Genomic DNA, 13368 nt, shown 5'->3' on the forward strand with positions numbered 1-13368 from the left:
AGTTGGTTAAGCAGCTGCCTTCGGCTCAGGTCATGATCCCAGCGTCCTGGGATCGAGTCCCACATCGGGCTCCTTGCTCCGCAGGGAGCCTGCTTCTCCCTCTGACTCTGCCTTCCACTCTGTCTGCCTGTGCTCAATCTCGCTCGCTTTCTCTCTGACAAATAAATAAATAAAATCTTTAAAAAAAAAAAAAAAGATAAACGTCCTAACATTAACTGGTCGTTCCTTAAATGCCAGACACTTTCACTGATATGGGAGTCAGAAGACTTCTTCCTTCATCCCAGCTCTCTAACTAACTAGCTGGGTCATTCTGGATGACATAGCCTCTCTGAGCCTCAGTTTATTTGTCAGCAAAACAGGAATAACATCCCATTTCCCAACTCCATAAACATTGGGTATTACTTCGTCACACCAGATAAATGGTATTCTCTCATCTAAAATCAAGTTCACTACAGCTACCAACAACTGCTGTACTGCTCTCCATTACTGAGTACGATACCAATTTGCTACAACATTCTTTAATTCTGTTTGTTTTTTTAATCCTCACTTTAAACCTAATTAAGGAAAAAACTATTAAGAATATCAGTTTTTTGACAAGTGAATAACACAAAGTAGAGATATTATCTAGTTACTGGTAACCTGAGCAACAGAAAAACTGAAATAAATGAATAAGATCTAAACAACTAAAGAAAAAGGTGGAAAAAAAGAAAGAATATTGGGAAAAAAATTAACAACAAATCCAAGGTGTGACTCTTATTTGGACCCCAACTACAGCAGCCCAAGTGTCCATTAAAGAAGAAGTGATACACACACACACACACACACACACACACACACATATATAAAAAACAGAATATTACTCAGCCATAAAAAAGAATGAAATCTTGCCATCTGCAACAACATGGATAGAGCTAGAGTATAATGCTAGGTGAAATAAATCAGTTAGAGAAAGACAAATACCACATGATTTCACTCATATGTGCGATTTAAGAAACAAAACAAATGAGCAAAAGAAGAAAAGAGAGAGAACAAACTGATGGTTATCAGAGGAAGAGATGGGTGAAACAGGTGAAGTGGATTAAAGAACAGACTTATAAAGAGCACTGAGTACTGTACAGAACTACTAAATCACTACATTGTATACCTAAAACTGATATAACACTGCATATTAACTATATGAATTAAAATTAAATTAATTAATAAAAGCTCTAGAAAGAGTAACAGTAGCAAACTGTTATTAGCAAGCAAGCATACCAATGGTAAAAAGACATCTTGGGGGCAATCAAGAAAATAGTGATATGGACGAGAGAATTGATGCTATGGAATAGTATTAATTTTGTTAAGTGTGATGTTTAAATAATGAAATGCCTTTATTCTTTTAGAAACACATACTGTTTCCAGGGGTAAAATGTCATTATTTCTGGAATTTTTTTTTTTTTAAGATTTTATTTATTTACTAGACAAGAGAGAGAGAGAGAGAGAGAGAGATCACAAGTAGGCAGAGAGGCAGGCAGAGAGAAAGGGGGAAGCAGGCTCTCTTCTGAGCAGAGAGCCTGATGTGGGGCTTGATCCCAGGACCCTGAGATCATGACCTGAGCCGAAGGCAGAGGCTTAACCCACTGAGCCACCCAGGTACCCCTGGAATTTGTTTTTTAAAATACTCAGCAAAGGGGTGCATGGATGGTTTAGTTGATTACCTCTTACTCTTGGTTTTGGCTCAGGTCATGATCTCAGGGTCATGAGATGGGCCCCATGTGGGACTCCACACTGAACACAAAGTCTGCTTGAGATTCTCTCCCTCTCCCTCTGCCTCTGCCCCTGGGGTATGTGCCCCCTCTCTCTCTCCCTTTCTCTCTCAAATAAATAAAATCTTAAAAAAAATAAGATAAAATACTTAAGCAAAAAAATTTAAGAAAATATGGCAAAATGTTTATTATTGTTACAGACGCTGAGAACACAGGAGTTTCCTATCTCTATTTTTATGTAAGCTTCAAGATTTACATTACATAAAGTAAAAAATACATACCACCAAATTTACAGCAACGTAACCTCAATGTTACTGAAATGTGCAAGCCCTTCCAATGAGATAATAATCCATTAAAGAATCAAGGCCAGAAAATCAAGTGTTACTGTTTCATAAAAATAGCTATGATAAAGATATATTTCTTATTAGTAAACTTACCTCCGGTGAAGTGACTCTGAAAATTTAAGGCTAGCATAAATAAATTCTTTAACTTGAATGTAAATATGAGGCACTGACTGAGACATGGGAAATTTCTTTGGGAAAGATTGCTGTAAAAAGAAAAACAAGTTAATAATGTTTTTTAAATTTTAGAGAAAGATATTCTACTCACCTAAAAATATAACAATTAAATTGCTTTTACATTTGAATAGGAAATAACAGCATCTCAAAGCCTACTATTATATTTCTCGGTTATGCTTAAAATTTTAAAGAAAACCAAAAGTTTGTTTTTAGATTTTATTTATTTATTTGAGGGAGAGAGAACGAGTGGGAGAGAAGGGCCAAGGGTGAGGGGAGAGGGAGGAAGAGAGAGAGAAAGAAAAGCAGACTCGCTGCTGAGCAGAGAGCCTGATGTGGGGCTTGATCCCAGGACCTGGAGATCATGACCTGAGCCAAATGCAAATGCTTAACTGACTGAGCGACCCAGGTGTCCCAAACCAAAATATTTCTGAAGAAAATAAAGTGGCAACTGACCTGTCTCTTAAACCATGTAATAAAACTTCTAAGAAGCAGAAAAAGCATATATCAATACCATTGTATGTTTTGATAATAAGTATCCTGCAAAAGATGTCTAGCTCTCTGTTGATTTGCATTCATAATACAAGAGTCAGGTTGGCCATGAAAGTTATGGGCCATCTTCCTGGCTCAGTATCATCAATTAATTCTAATGATTCCCCTCACTCCCTTTCAGTGAAGGCTTGACACCAATTCAACAAGATATCCATTTCATTCCGTAATTCCTATAGTACCGTACAGCAGTGCAGCCAATGATTTACAGGGTACATTTTAGATAAACTGCTTTATCAGCCGATACCTATTGGCAAATTCTCAGTCTCTAAAAGGTAAATTCTCTCCAAGATTTTTACCAAAAGCCAAAAAGCCTTTACCAAAACCTATTTATACTTAATGAATTCCAATCTATACTTCTATCTTAATATTCGTTGCAACCTACTTAAACCAGTAAAAGTACCCTTACTTACCAAGGTGTCTAATGATCTTGCAGATGTTAAATCCAATGGACTCTTCCAGCTCTCCTGTTACCTGATTTATCTAAAGGAGCTGACAAAGTTCGTTCCTTCCTGGTTCTTAAATGATCTCTGCTTCCTTGGCATCCATCCCCCAAACTGATTTTTCTTTTATTTCTCTATCTTCTCTATATCTCTTCCTCTAGTTATCTCTTAAAATTATTGCTATGTAATTACACGCTATCCCATGTCTTCTTTTCTTGCCATACATATTGTCCTTGGATGATCTCATCTATTCTCACGACTTCAATCACCTTGCAAGTACTATTATCTCCTAAATCTATAATTCTGGGCTAACTCTCCTGAAGTCCAAATCCATATATCTAAATACCACTTAGACACTTCCACGTAGCTGTGACATTTGGGACATACTCAGTAGATCTAATAGTGAAATTATCGTTTCTTTCTAAATCTGCTCTTCCTGTGTTCCCTATCTTAGTGAATGCTACCATCCTTCAGGTCTGAAACTTGGCTATCATATTTTACCCTCTATCTTCATCATCCCTCATTTGCAATAATCACCAACTCCTGTTGTTCTCCCCTCCTAAACGTCTCTCTCTCTCTTTTTTTTTTTAAGATTTTATTTATTTATTTGACAGAAATCACAAGGAGGCAGAGAGGCAGGCAGAGAGAGAGGAGGAAGCAGGCTCCCTGCTGAGCAGAGATCCTGATGCAGGGCTCGATCCCAGGACTCTGGGATCATGACCTGAGCTGAAGGCAGAGGCTTTAATCCACTGAGCCACCCAGGCACCCCCTAAACATCTCTTAAATCAAATTCCATGACAGTAACTCCCACTCAGGTCACCAGTCTCTCTTAACAAGATAACTGCAACAATCCCCTAGCTGGTCTCCCAGACATTAGTCTTAACTCTCCTCCAATCCATTCTCCACTCACTATCCAGAAAGAGAGAGAGAGAGATTGATCGATCAATCTATTTATCCATCTTCCTTCCTTTCTTTCCTTCCATTTCTTTCTTTTTTTGGATAGAAAGTGTGAGCAGGGCAGAGAAGGGCCAAGAAAGAGAGAGAAATCTTAAGCAGGCTCCATGCTCAGCCAGAGCCCATCCCAGGGCTCGATCTTATGACCCTGAGATCACGACCTGAGATGAAATCAAGAGTCAGATGCTTAACTGATTGAGCCACCCAGGTGCCCCCAGAGAGATCTTTCTAAAGCACAAATCTGATTATGGTTTTATTGCTTAAAACCTTGTTGTGACTTCTCAGCAACCCTTAGGATAAAGGCTGAATTCTCTAACACTGTTTACCAGGACTATTACAGTCTGGCCCTTTCTATTTCATCTTCATTACTTGATCTTCATCTCTTGTATTTTATCTACCTTGCAATTTATGCTACAGAATTACAGCCTTTCTGCATGCTGCCTCCTCTATCTTAAGGAATGCCAAATTTTGTGAGTTGTAATGTCCTATTTATCCCTTACTTGACTATAAGCTCCTTGACAGCAGAAACCAAGAAACCACCAAATAGCACAGTGTCTACTATATAGCAGGTGACTGATAAATAATTGAATGAACAAAGGTATTCTTAGGTACCTCCATCAGAAACTTTGAACTGGCTGGTAATGAAAACATTCATACACAGCAGTGTCTCTCCAGAACTGATAGGTTCAACCTTTCCAAATTTAGAGATTCAATCAGGAGTACTAGAAAAACCAACAAAAGTTGCTATTCTTTAAAATCACCTGATAATGATGCAAGTGCTAACTCACCTCCAATTTATGCTCTACGGAATAATGAACCCAATACTATTTGAAAGAAATTTTAGCTTTAAGAATTTTAATTTTAATGACATTAAAGACAATAAGAATATGTTCTTGTTTTAGGCAAAGTGTTCTAATCAAAGTACAGTTATCTGCAAAAAGACAGATCTTTGCATATATGTTCAGTCTTACTACTTGTTCATATAATTTACACTGAAAATATAACTAGAGTTATTTGAGACAGCTTTATATCATTTCTACTAGTTTTAATTGAAAGGTATACTCAAATTAGGAAAAAAATGGAGTATATCCAATGATACTAAATAACTTAATGAGATTTTTCTTTAAGCTTGCATATTTAAATTTTCCACGTAGCTTTTATTTCAACATTAGTTCCTCTTTTTAATAATATATGAACCAATGAAGACAACTCCTAACCAGCTTAATCCTAAGAGGTACTACATATTTTGGAAGCATCCTACAAGCAAAGTCAAACTTCTTTTTAACTATAAACCTATTTTAGATAATTTTGTGTAATTAGAAAGGACATTAGAGCTTATTTAGTTCAAACTTCTCATTTGACAGATGTGGCACAAATGCCCAAATAGGGTAAGTCATCTGCCTATAATAAGCCACAGGCAGAGATGGCATGTGAACTGGGGCCAAATCCAATCTTTATACAGATGCTATAGTCTGAACAAACCTATTACCAGTAATTAAAACAAATAAAACAAAGCTATGACCTGTGGAATGTTCTGGTCTTCTGTGTCAGAAGACAACTATTATGTTATGTAATGGCAGTCTTAGCTATAATCTACAAGCTATGAATTACATGGTCCTGTATTTAGTGACTATTAAACAAAATATGCCTAGTTTATGTATATAAAAAAATAAAAATTTACAAATAGAGTTCACACAACTCACTCAAAATTCATTTTTGTTCTTCATTGTGAAGAAATAAAAATGTAGAGAAGAACTAAATTATAAACAGTTGGGCAATAAAAAAGAGTAAAGAGGAAAAAAAAGAATAAAAAAGTGACAATAACAGAAAACATGATACCCTTTTTCCAGGAGATCTGATTCTACCCGCAGATAATAGATAGGTACAACTGCATGCTTGTGTGCAGGTATGAACACTATGTATGAATACACACAAGTATGAATACACAGGTGCAATCGTGTGTATTCCCACAATACTCTACATGGTGGCCTATTTTCTTTCCCTATCCTACCTTTTGTTCAGACATCTCTACTCCAAAAATACATATTCCTACTTCAAGAAAAATCTACAGGTGGCAATTGCATTCATACACCTCTTATTTAACCAAGATAAACTTTTTGCCGAAGTATATTATTTCTAGAAAAGAAAACACAAAATAAGATTTTCCACAGTGATGAACATTTCAAACAAATTCTCCTCTCTTTCCCTAGAATGTAATCTATTCCTATAATCAACTCAACATTTACATTGTCTAATTTAGAATCTACGTAATGTTACTAATACCTGTCCTGGGAATTCAGCTGACATTTGGGACAACTGCTCCTAATATCCCCAGGAAAGCCCCTTCTTAACTTCGTAAAAACAGCAGCACTCGTAGTAGTAGTAACATAATTTTTTAAAAGTTAACAAAACATAATTGATTTTCTCAAATAACACAACAACAACAAAAGCTTCAAAGGAAGCCACTCTCACTTACAATGTCAGGTCAATATTAGGTAGCAATAACTATTATGAATTTATGTTTAAGAAAATTCTGGAATTAAAAACTAACTTGTACCTTTTCAAGGTCTGGATCTTGAAAAGGAAATTTACTGATGACTACTTTATATTCTTCTTCATTAACAATAGGGATGGGGCTATAATTATCTTCTTCAAAAATGTCCCTGTTAAGAAAAAAGAAGTGAAAATTTAACATTAAAAAAGTGTATCACTAGAGTGATATAAGACAATACTTACCAAAAAAAAAAAAAGACCATTACTTCAAAAGCATTTTATTAGACAGTTCTAAAATTCAATATAAAATAAACTGTCCCTCAAAATTCACTTGATCTTAGCCAAAGGCTGAGAAGCTACTGTCCCTCAAAATTCATGTGCAATCTCTTCCTCCCACTTGCTTTATATCCTCTCAGCATTTTAGTCTTAGTTTTTTACTCTAGAACAATTTTTTTTAAAAAGATTTATTTATTTAAGTAATCTCCACACTCAGTGTAGGAATCAAACTCATGACGCCGAGATCAAGAGTCACATGCTTCACCAACTGCACCAGCCAGACGCCCCCTAGAACAATTCTTAAAACATGCAGTCAAAACAAACATTATCTATAATTAAAAACAAAGCCATGAGATGAAAAGTATTCCAGTTGTATTTCTTGTTAGGGACAACTCTCAAATTATAAGTATCTTCTCTCTTCCCAACTAGATCATAAATTCCCTGAAGAGGAAAACAGTGCTTCTATTTATTTATTTTATTTAGTCTTTTCAAAATGTGTTTACAAAAGGACCTTCTATATCTAGTAAGGCAGAGACAGTTACTACTCACCCAGTACCCTTCTGTTCTCCTACACAGCCCTCTTGCAAAGGCACAGAGCTGTATCACCAATTTTGGCCACTGGGTTGTGAATGGAAGTGATAGGTGTTGCTTCAAGTCTAACTTATGAGCTAACTGTGTGACTGTCTTTCCAATGGTAATAGGGCAGACCACATGTTGAGAATGTAGAAACACAAATACAAACAGCCTGGATCTTGGACTACTAGACCTACTAGGGACTTCTGTGTTAGAAATAAAATGTCTATGTTCATCTGCTTAGATATGGGGCATTTTTGTTACTGTAGCTTAACCCAGACTATCCAAATATACTTGCTGTCCAATCATCAACTTTCTTTCAATCAGGAACTCAGCATGACGAATATTTATTGAGCATCTATTGTGTGCCAGCCTCTGGGGTAATTGTGATGAAAATTCCCTACTTCATGAAGATAAATGCAAAATCTTTGTTCTCAACCTAAGAGGAGATACAGATATGAAAACAAATAATAATGTTTATAATAGTGTTATACATACAATAGAAGAGGTACAAGGTTGAGAAATAGCACAAAGGAGAAATGATTAAGTTTATCAGAGTAGCTGGACCTATCTCATGGAAAGTTTTATAAAGAAAACATGAGCTCTGTAGAGTCTTTCAAGATGAAAAAGAAATACTTCTCAAGAGATTAAGGGAGATCATATGATAGTTGTCTAAAAAAAATAAAAAATAAAATAAATAAAATAAATAAAGAGATTAAGGAAGAACAGCACTTCTGAAGGATGGAACATAACAAGTAAAAGCATAAGGGGTAAAAAAAAAAAAAAGTATGAGCATGGGAGGGAATAAACCACAAGTAATGCAGTACTACTGGAGTGTCAAGTAGACAAAAGACATGGTGTAAATGAGGCCAGGCAGATGGATAAACTGAGGCACCCAGATTTTAGCCTGGAGTAATAGGTCTACTACACAGAGGACAAACTGGAAAAGGGACATTAACGAACACAGAGGCCAGTGCAAAAGACTGAAGAATAATCTAGATAAAAGGTGTTAAGGATGTGAATTAAAGCTGTCCTAGTGGGGCAGAAAGAACGTTTAAGAAGTAGAATATATAGACAGGATTTAAAAACTAAATGAGGATTATGAAGGAAGGTATAATCTGGATATATCTGTGGTTTCTAAACAGGGCAAAGGGACAGATGATGTTAAGTGCCACCTCATTAGAGACATTGCAGAGGTAAAGAAGATCTCAAGAGGATACAGTTTGAGCAGTGGATGAATGATATTTCACTGATAAATGGGCCTAGGGTCTTGATGAGAGGCTGGAAATAAAGGCACAGGTTTGTAAATCATGATGCTGTGCAAGGTAGATACAATAAGACTGTATGGAATAAAACTCTGTTCACCTAAAATATTGTGAGAGGCTTCAGCTAATTCTATTTCCTTCTAAATAGTGTTTTAAAAGAAGGGGTTAAAGGAAAAATTATACTATAGACAACAAACAGATGGTTACCAGAGGGGAGGTGAGTGGAGGGATGGGTGAAATAGGTAAAAGGAATTAAGAGCACACTTATCTTAATGAACACTGTATAACACAGAACTGTTGAACCACTATACTGTACACCCGAAACTAATATAACACTGTATGTTAACTGTATTGGCATTAAAATTTTTTTAAAAAGGCAAGTTACAGGTTAAGAAACTACTAAAAGGCCTGCTTTTCCCTCTCCCACTCCCCCTGCCTGTGTTCCCTCTCTTGCTGTCTCTCTCTGTCAAATAAATAAATAAAATCTTAAAAAAAAAAAAAGAAAAGAAACTACTAGAAGGCCATAAATTACTTACTTCATACAAATGGCAAGGAATCATTTATATGCAAGGAGAGATAATTTATTAAATGGTACATTCACATTCTTAAAATGTTAATGTAGTCTTAAAAGGGATTGTTTACTGAACTGAATTCTATGAACATTTACTGAGTTCTTACTCTGTATAATAAAGCATTATACTTGGGGCTAGGCAATCAAGAATATAAATATAAACAATACTGGTATTCACAATATAGTTGGAGAAAACCACACATGGATACATAAACTATAATAACAGTCAGACTATAAATTCTATCACAGAAATAGCCAAGTTTTAATTATTCAGTAATGATGACAACTTTTACATTTTTTGCCATTGTGAGGTTGTCACTTCACTAGTTGTAAAATATTTGAAGATTTAGGTCAGAAATAAGAAAAGCTTAAATTCTGCTATTTCTCTTATTTGTTTCAAGATTTTATTCTTGAAACATATTCTTCTCTTATTTGTTTCAAGATTTTATTTTTAAGTAATCTCTATAACACGCACATGAGGCTCAAACTTACATCCCTGAGATCAAGAGTTGCATGCTTATACTGATTAAGCCAGCCAAGTGCCCCTCTGCTACTTCTTAAAAATCTAAGCAAAAAGCATGGTCTAGAAGGGTACTGAAAGTACCCATAATTTGGGAATTACTCATTAGAAGTGCCAAGCTATCATTCATTATCCTCCCCAACTACAATGGAGGATAACATTAATCTTATCTCCATCTGAATGAACCCATTACCTTCCCAGAGAGAAAACAATACCTCATGGTTTCCCCAATCTTGGGGAACAAACTCATTACTAGAAGTCTTTTTTTTTTTTTTTTTAAGATTTATTTTATGTATTCGAGAGAAAGAGACAGAGGGAGAGAGCACATGAGTTCTAGCACAGGGGTAGGGGAGGGGGGCAGAGTGAGAGGATCTCAAGCAGACTCTGCACTGAGCATGCAGCCCGATGTGGGGCTGGATCTCATGACTCTGAGATCATGACCTGAGCCAAAATCTAGAGTAAGACATTTAACTGACTGAGTCACCAAGGTGCTACCTCATACTAGAAGTCTTACAATAAATAAGAGAAAACACATTATATCATAGCATACACATTATAGATTACCACTCCTATCAATAAGCACTACCTGTATTTTTAAAACGGTAAAGATCAAAAATTGCTGAGATTTAATACATGTTTCATCAAGACTGTCAACCCTCCACTTGAGACAACATCCTGACAACATAACCCATAAGGAATGTTAACACAAAAAGTGTAAATCAGAATTTAACAAAAGTGTATCTCCTTATGACCCACTTTGGTATTTTAAAAAGATTTCTATCACAGTACTCAGAAGGTCAACCCTCCACAGTTTTGAAAACTGATGAGGCAAATGCCAAGCTGATGTTAAATCCTTTCACATATTTTGTTTTAATCTCATCAAGTATTATTGCCTCATCACTTCTATCAATTTGGGCAACCTAGATGTAAGAGCTCACGATTTACATTTTAAAAGAAAGAAAAAAGAAAGGAAGAAAGGGAAGGAAGGAAGAGGGAGGAGAAAAAAGATTTTAGAATTAGGGAACAAAGTTTCTCTTCTCATGGCAATACAAAATTATACAGATCTTAAAATACTTTGTCCATTCCCTGCAGGCAAGTGATTAAAGCAAAAGTAATTTTCCTAATTAGATGCTTTAAAGATTTTTAATCTAATATTATTTATAAAAATAGCTCTTTCTCCAAACAAAATTTAAAAGGTATAGATCTCTGTTTCTAATATTAAATGCCTTTGAATACTTACAGCCTTACATCCAATCATTTACTAGAGGAAAAAAAAAAAACTACAGAGATTAGAACTAAAAGTAGTATAATAAAAAATTTATTATAAAGGGTTCAGCCACTCTGGGAGAAACAGTATGCTGGTTCCTCTTCCTCAATTTATTAAACATATGCACCATATAATCCAGCAATTCTACTTCTGAGTATATACCCTAAAGAACTGAAAACAGGAACTCAAACATGTATTTGTACATCAGTGTTCCCAGCAGCATTACTCATGACAGCAAAAAAGGTGCAAATGACACAACTGTCCACAGATGGATAAATGGATAAATAAAATGTAGTCATATCCATATAACAGAATACTATCCAGCTTTGAAAAAGAATGAGATATTGATACATGCTACAACATGGGTGGACCTTGGAAACATTATGCTGAATGAAATAATCACTGTAGGAGTCCACTTATATGAAGTACCTAGAGTAGCCAAATTCATAGAGACCAAGTAGAATGGTGACTGCCAGGGGCTAGAAGAAGGGATGAGGGAGTTAATGGTTAATTGGTACAGTTTCAGTTTGGGAAGATGAAAAAGTTCTGAAGGATAGTAGGGGTTGTTGCAACAATATAAATGAACTTAATGTCACGAAACTGTACATTTTAAAAAGGTTAAAATGACAAAATTTGTTATGTATCTTTTACCACAATGAAAATTTGTAACATTTTTTAAAAAAGATTTTATTTATTTGACAGAGAGAGAGACAGCCAGAGAGAGAGCACAATCAACAGAGTGAGAAAGGGAGAAGCAGGCTTCCCACTGAGCAAGGAGCCCGGTGCTCCATTCTAGGACCCTGGGATCACAACACAATGCAAAGGCAGAAACTGAATGACTGAGTCACCGGGAGCCCCAATAAGCATTTTTTATTGCTAAATGTAAAATCAATCATTTTAGCATTTAACAAACTTTTTCCCTTTTAAAGTTTCATGGCTTTTGACTAACCTGAAAACTCCAGCCCATTTCTTAAGAAGTGTTTCATTGTATTGATCTCTTATTTCAAATAAAAGGTCAAAAAGTCGGTTCACTGGAAAACCATAACCCTAAAACACAACAAAGTGATAAACAAGTCAAATAAATACGTATGCTCAGTAAAGAAGTGTTGGGAATACTGAAGAATTGTTTGAAAGTGATCACTATATCATATTGTATGTCATTCTACCAGCACAAAAAGAAGGCCTCTTTTTTACTTTCTACTAGGTTGCATTAGGGTAAAAAAGAATCTAGAAAGAGTTTTAATAAGCTGGAATAATTTTTGTATTTCTTCTTTCTTTTCAGTCTGGATTACACTGTTAATCTTAAAAAGTATTAGAAATCAAGCCTGAGGAAAAGTTCAGGTTTTTAGTGATCTACATAATGGTATCTTGGAAAGTGATCCCTAAAAAGGATAAAAGAAGACAAGGGAATATATTTTGTCTGAAACAGGCTGGTTTCCTTTTGCACCTTCAGTTTAAGATCGACTTCGCTGTATAGGGGAAAAAATATACCTTTCCATCGAACATACACTCTCCCGAACTTTATTCCTTTCCAACTAGAAAGTCACTAAAATTTTACCCATTTTCAGGACAAAAGATTTCTGTTGTATCAGAGTTTTCCCTTCTTTCCCTTCAAGGTTTCCACCTTCCTTATTTTTTGATCCTACTCACTATTATCTTTAACTTCCACTAGTTCCTTTCTCTTTGCTAAATAAATATGCTAACTACCTACCATCCTTAAACCAAGAAAAGTAATTAAAAAACCAAAAAAGCCCTTCCTCAATCTGCTGTGCCCTGCCAGATGCCTCCTTTTCTTACTCTCTTCATAGACAAACCTACTACAATCTAACTGCCACTCCTATTCCTTTAAAATTCCTCTCAACAATGTCACAGATTACCTCCTAAATATAGAAGGCGATGATGTCTCATTCTACATTACCTCTCTTGAAACTCGTCTGCTTTGAATTCTGTAACACTACTCTCTCTCTTTGTTCTCCTCTTGTTTATGAACAGTCATCCTTCCACTTGCCCTTTTTCTTCTATCTCCACTCTTGGATTTTTCTTCTAGGTCTCTAGCATAACCTGACATCTACTGACTTCAAACATATTTTCTCTGATTATTCTGAATCTACATCTCTAGTTATGCCTCTGGAAGTTCCAGATATTTAATTCCAATACCTGTGAGACATCTCCAATCAGTATGCTACAAGCATGCTAA

General features: G+C 35.6%; 1 protein-coding gene across 4 annotated transcripts in view; it reads right to left on the reverse strand.

Annotated features, from left to right (window-relative positions):
* The window catches only part of EXOC6 (exocyst complex component 6), a 252592-nt gene that overhangs the window by 113888 nt on the left and 125336 nt on the right, over nucleotides 1–13368 (reverse strand). For all 4 annotated transcript variants that reach the window (XM_004749653.3, XM_004749654.3, XM_004749656.3 and 1 more), the window contains 3 exons: nucleotides 12121–12218; nucleotides 6764–6869; nucleotides 2183–2292 (listed from right to left, as the gene is read on the reverse strand). In XM_004749653.3, coding sequence (XP_004749710.1) covers nucleotides 2183–2292; nucleotides 6764–6869; nucleotides 12121–12218 — 314 coding nt within the window. The remainder of the gene's footprint in view (nucleotides 1–2182; nucleotides 2293–6763; nucleotides 6870–12120; nucleotides 12219–13368) is intronic.

Source organism: Mustela putorius, unplaced genomic scaffold, assembly GCF_011764305.1.
Source record: "Mustela putorius furo isolate JIRA1106 unplaced genomic scaffold, ASM1176430v1.1 tig00003909_pilon_pilon_pilon, whole genome shotgun sequence".
Taxonomy (NCBI): domain Eukaryota; kingdom Metazoa; phylum Chordata; class Mammalia; order Carnivora; family Mustelidae; genus Mustela; species Mustela putorius.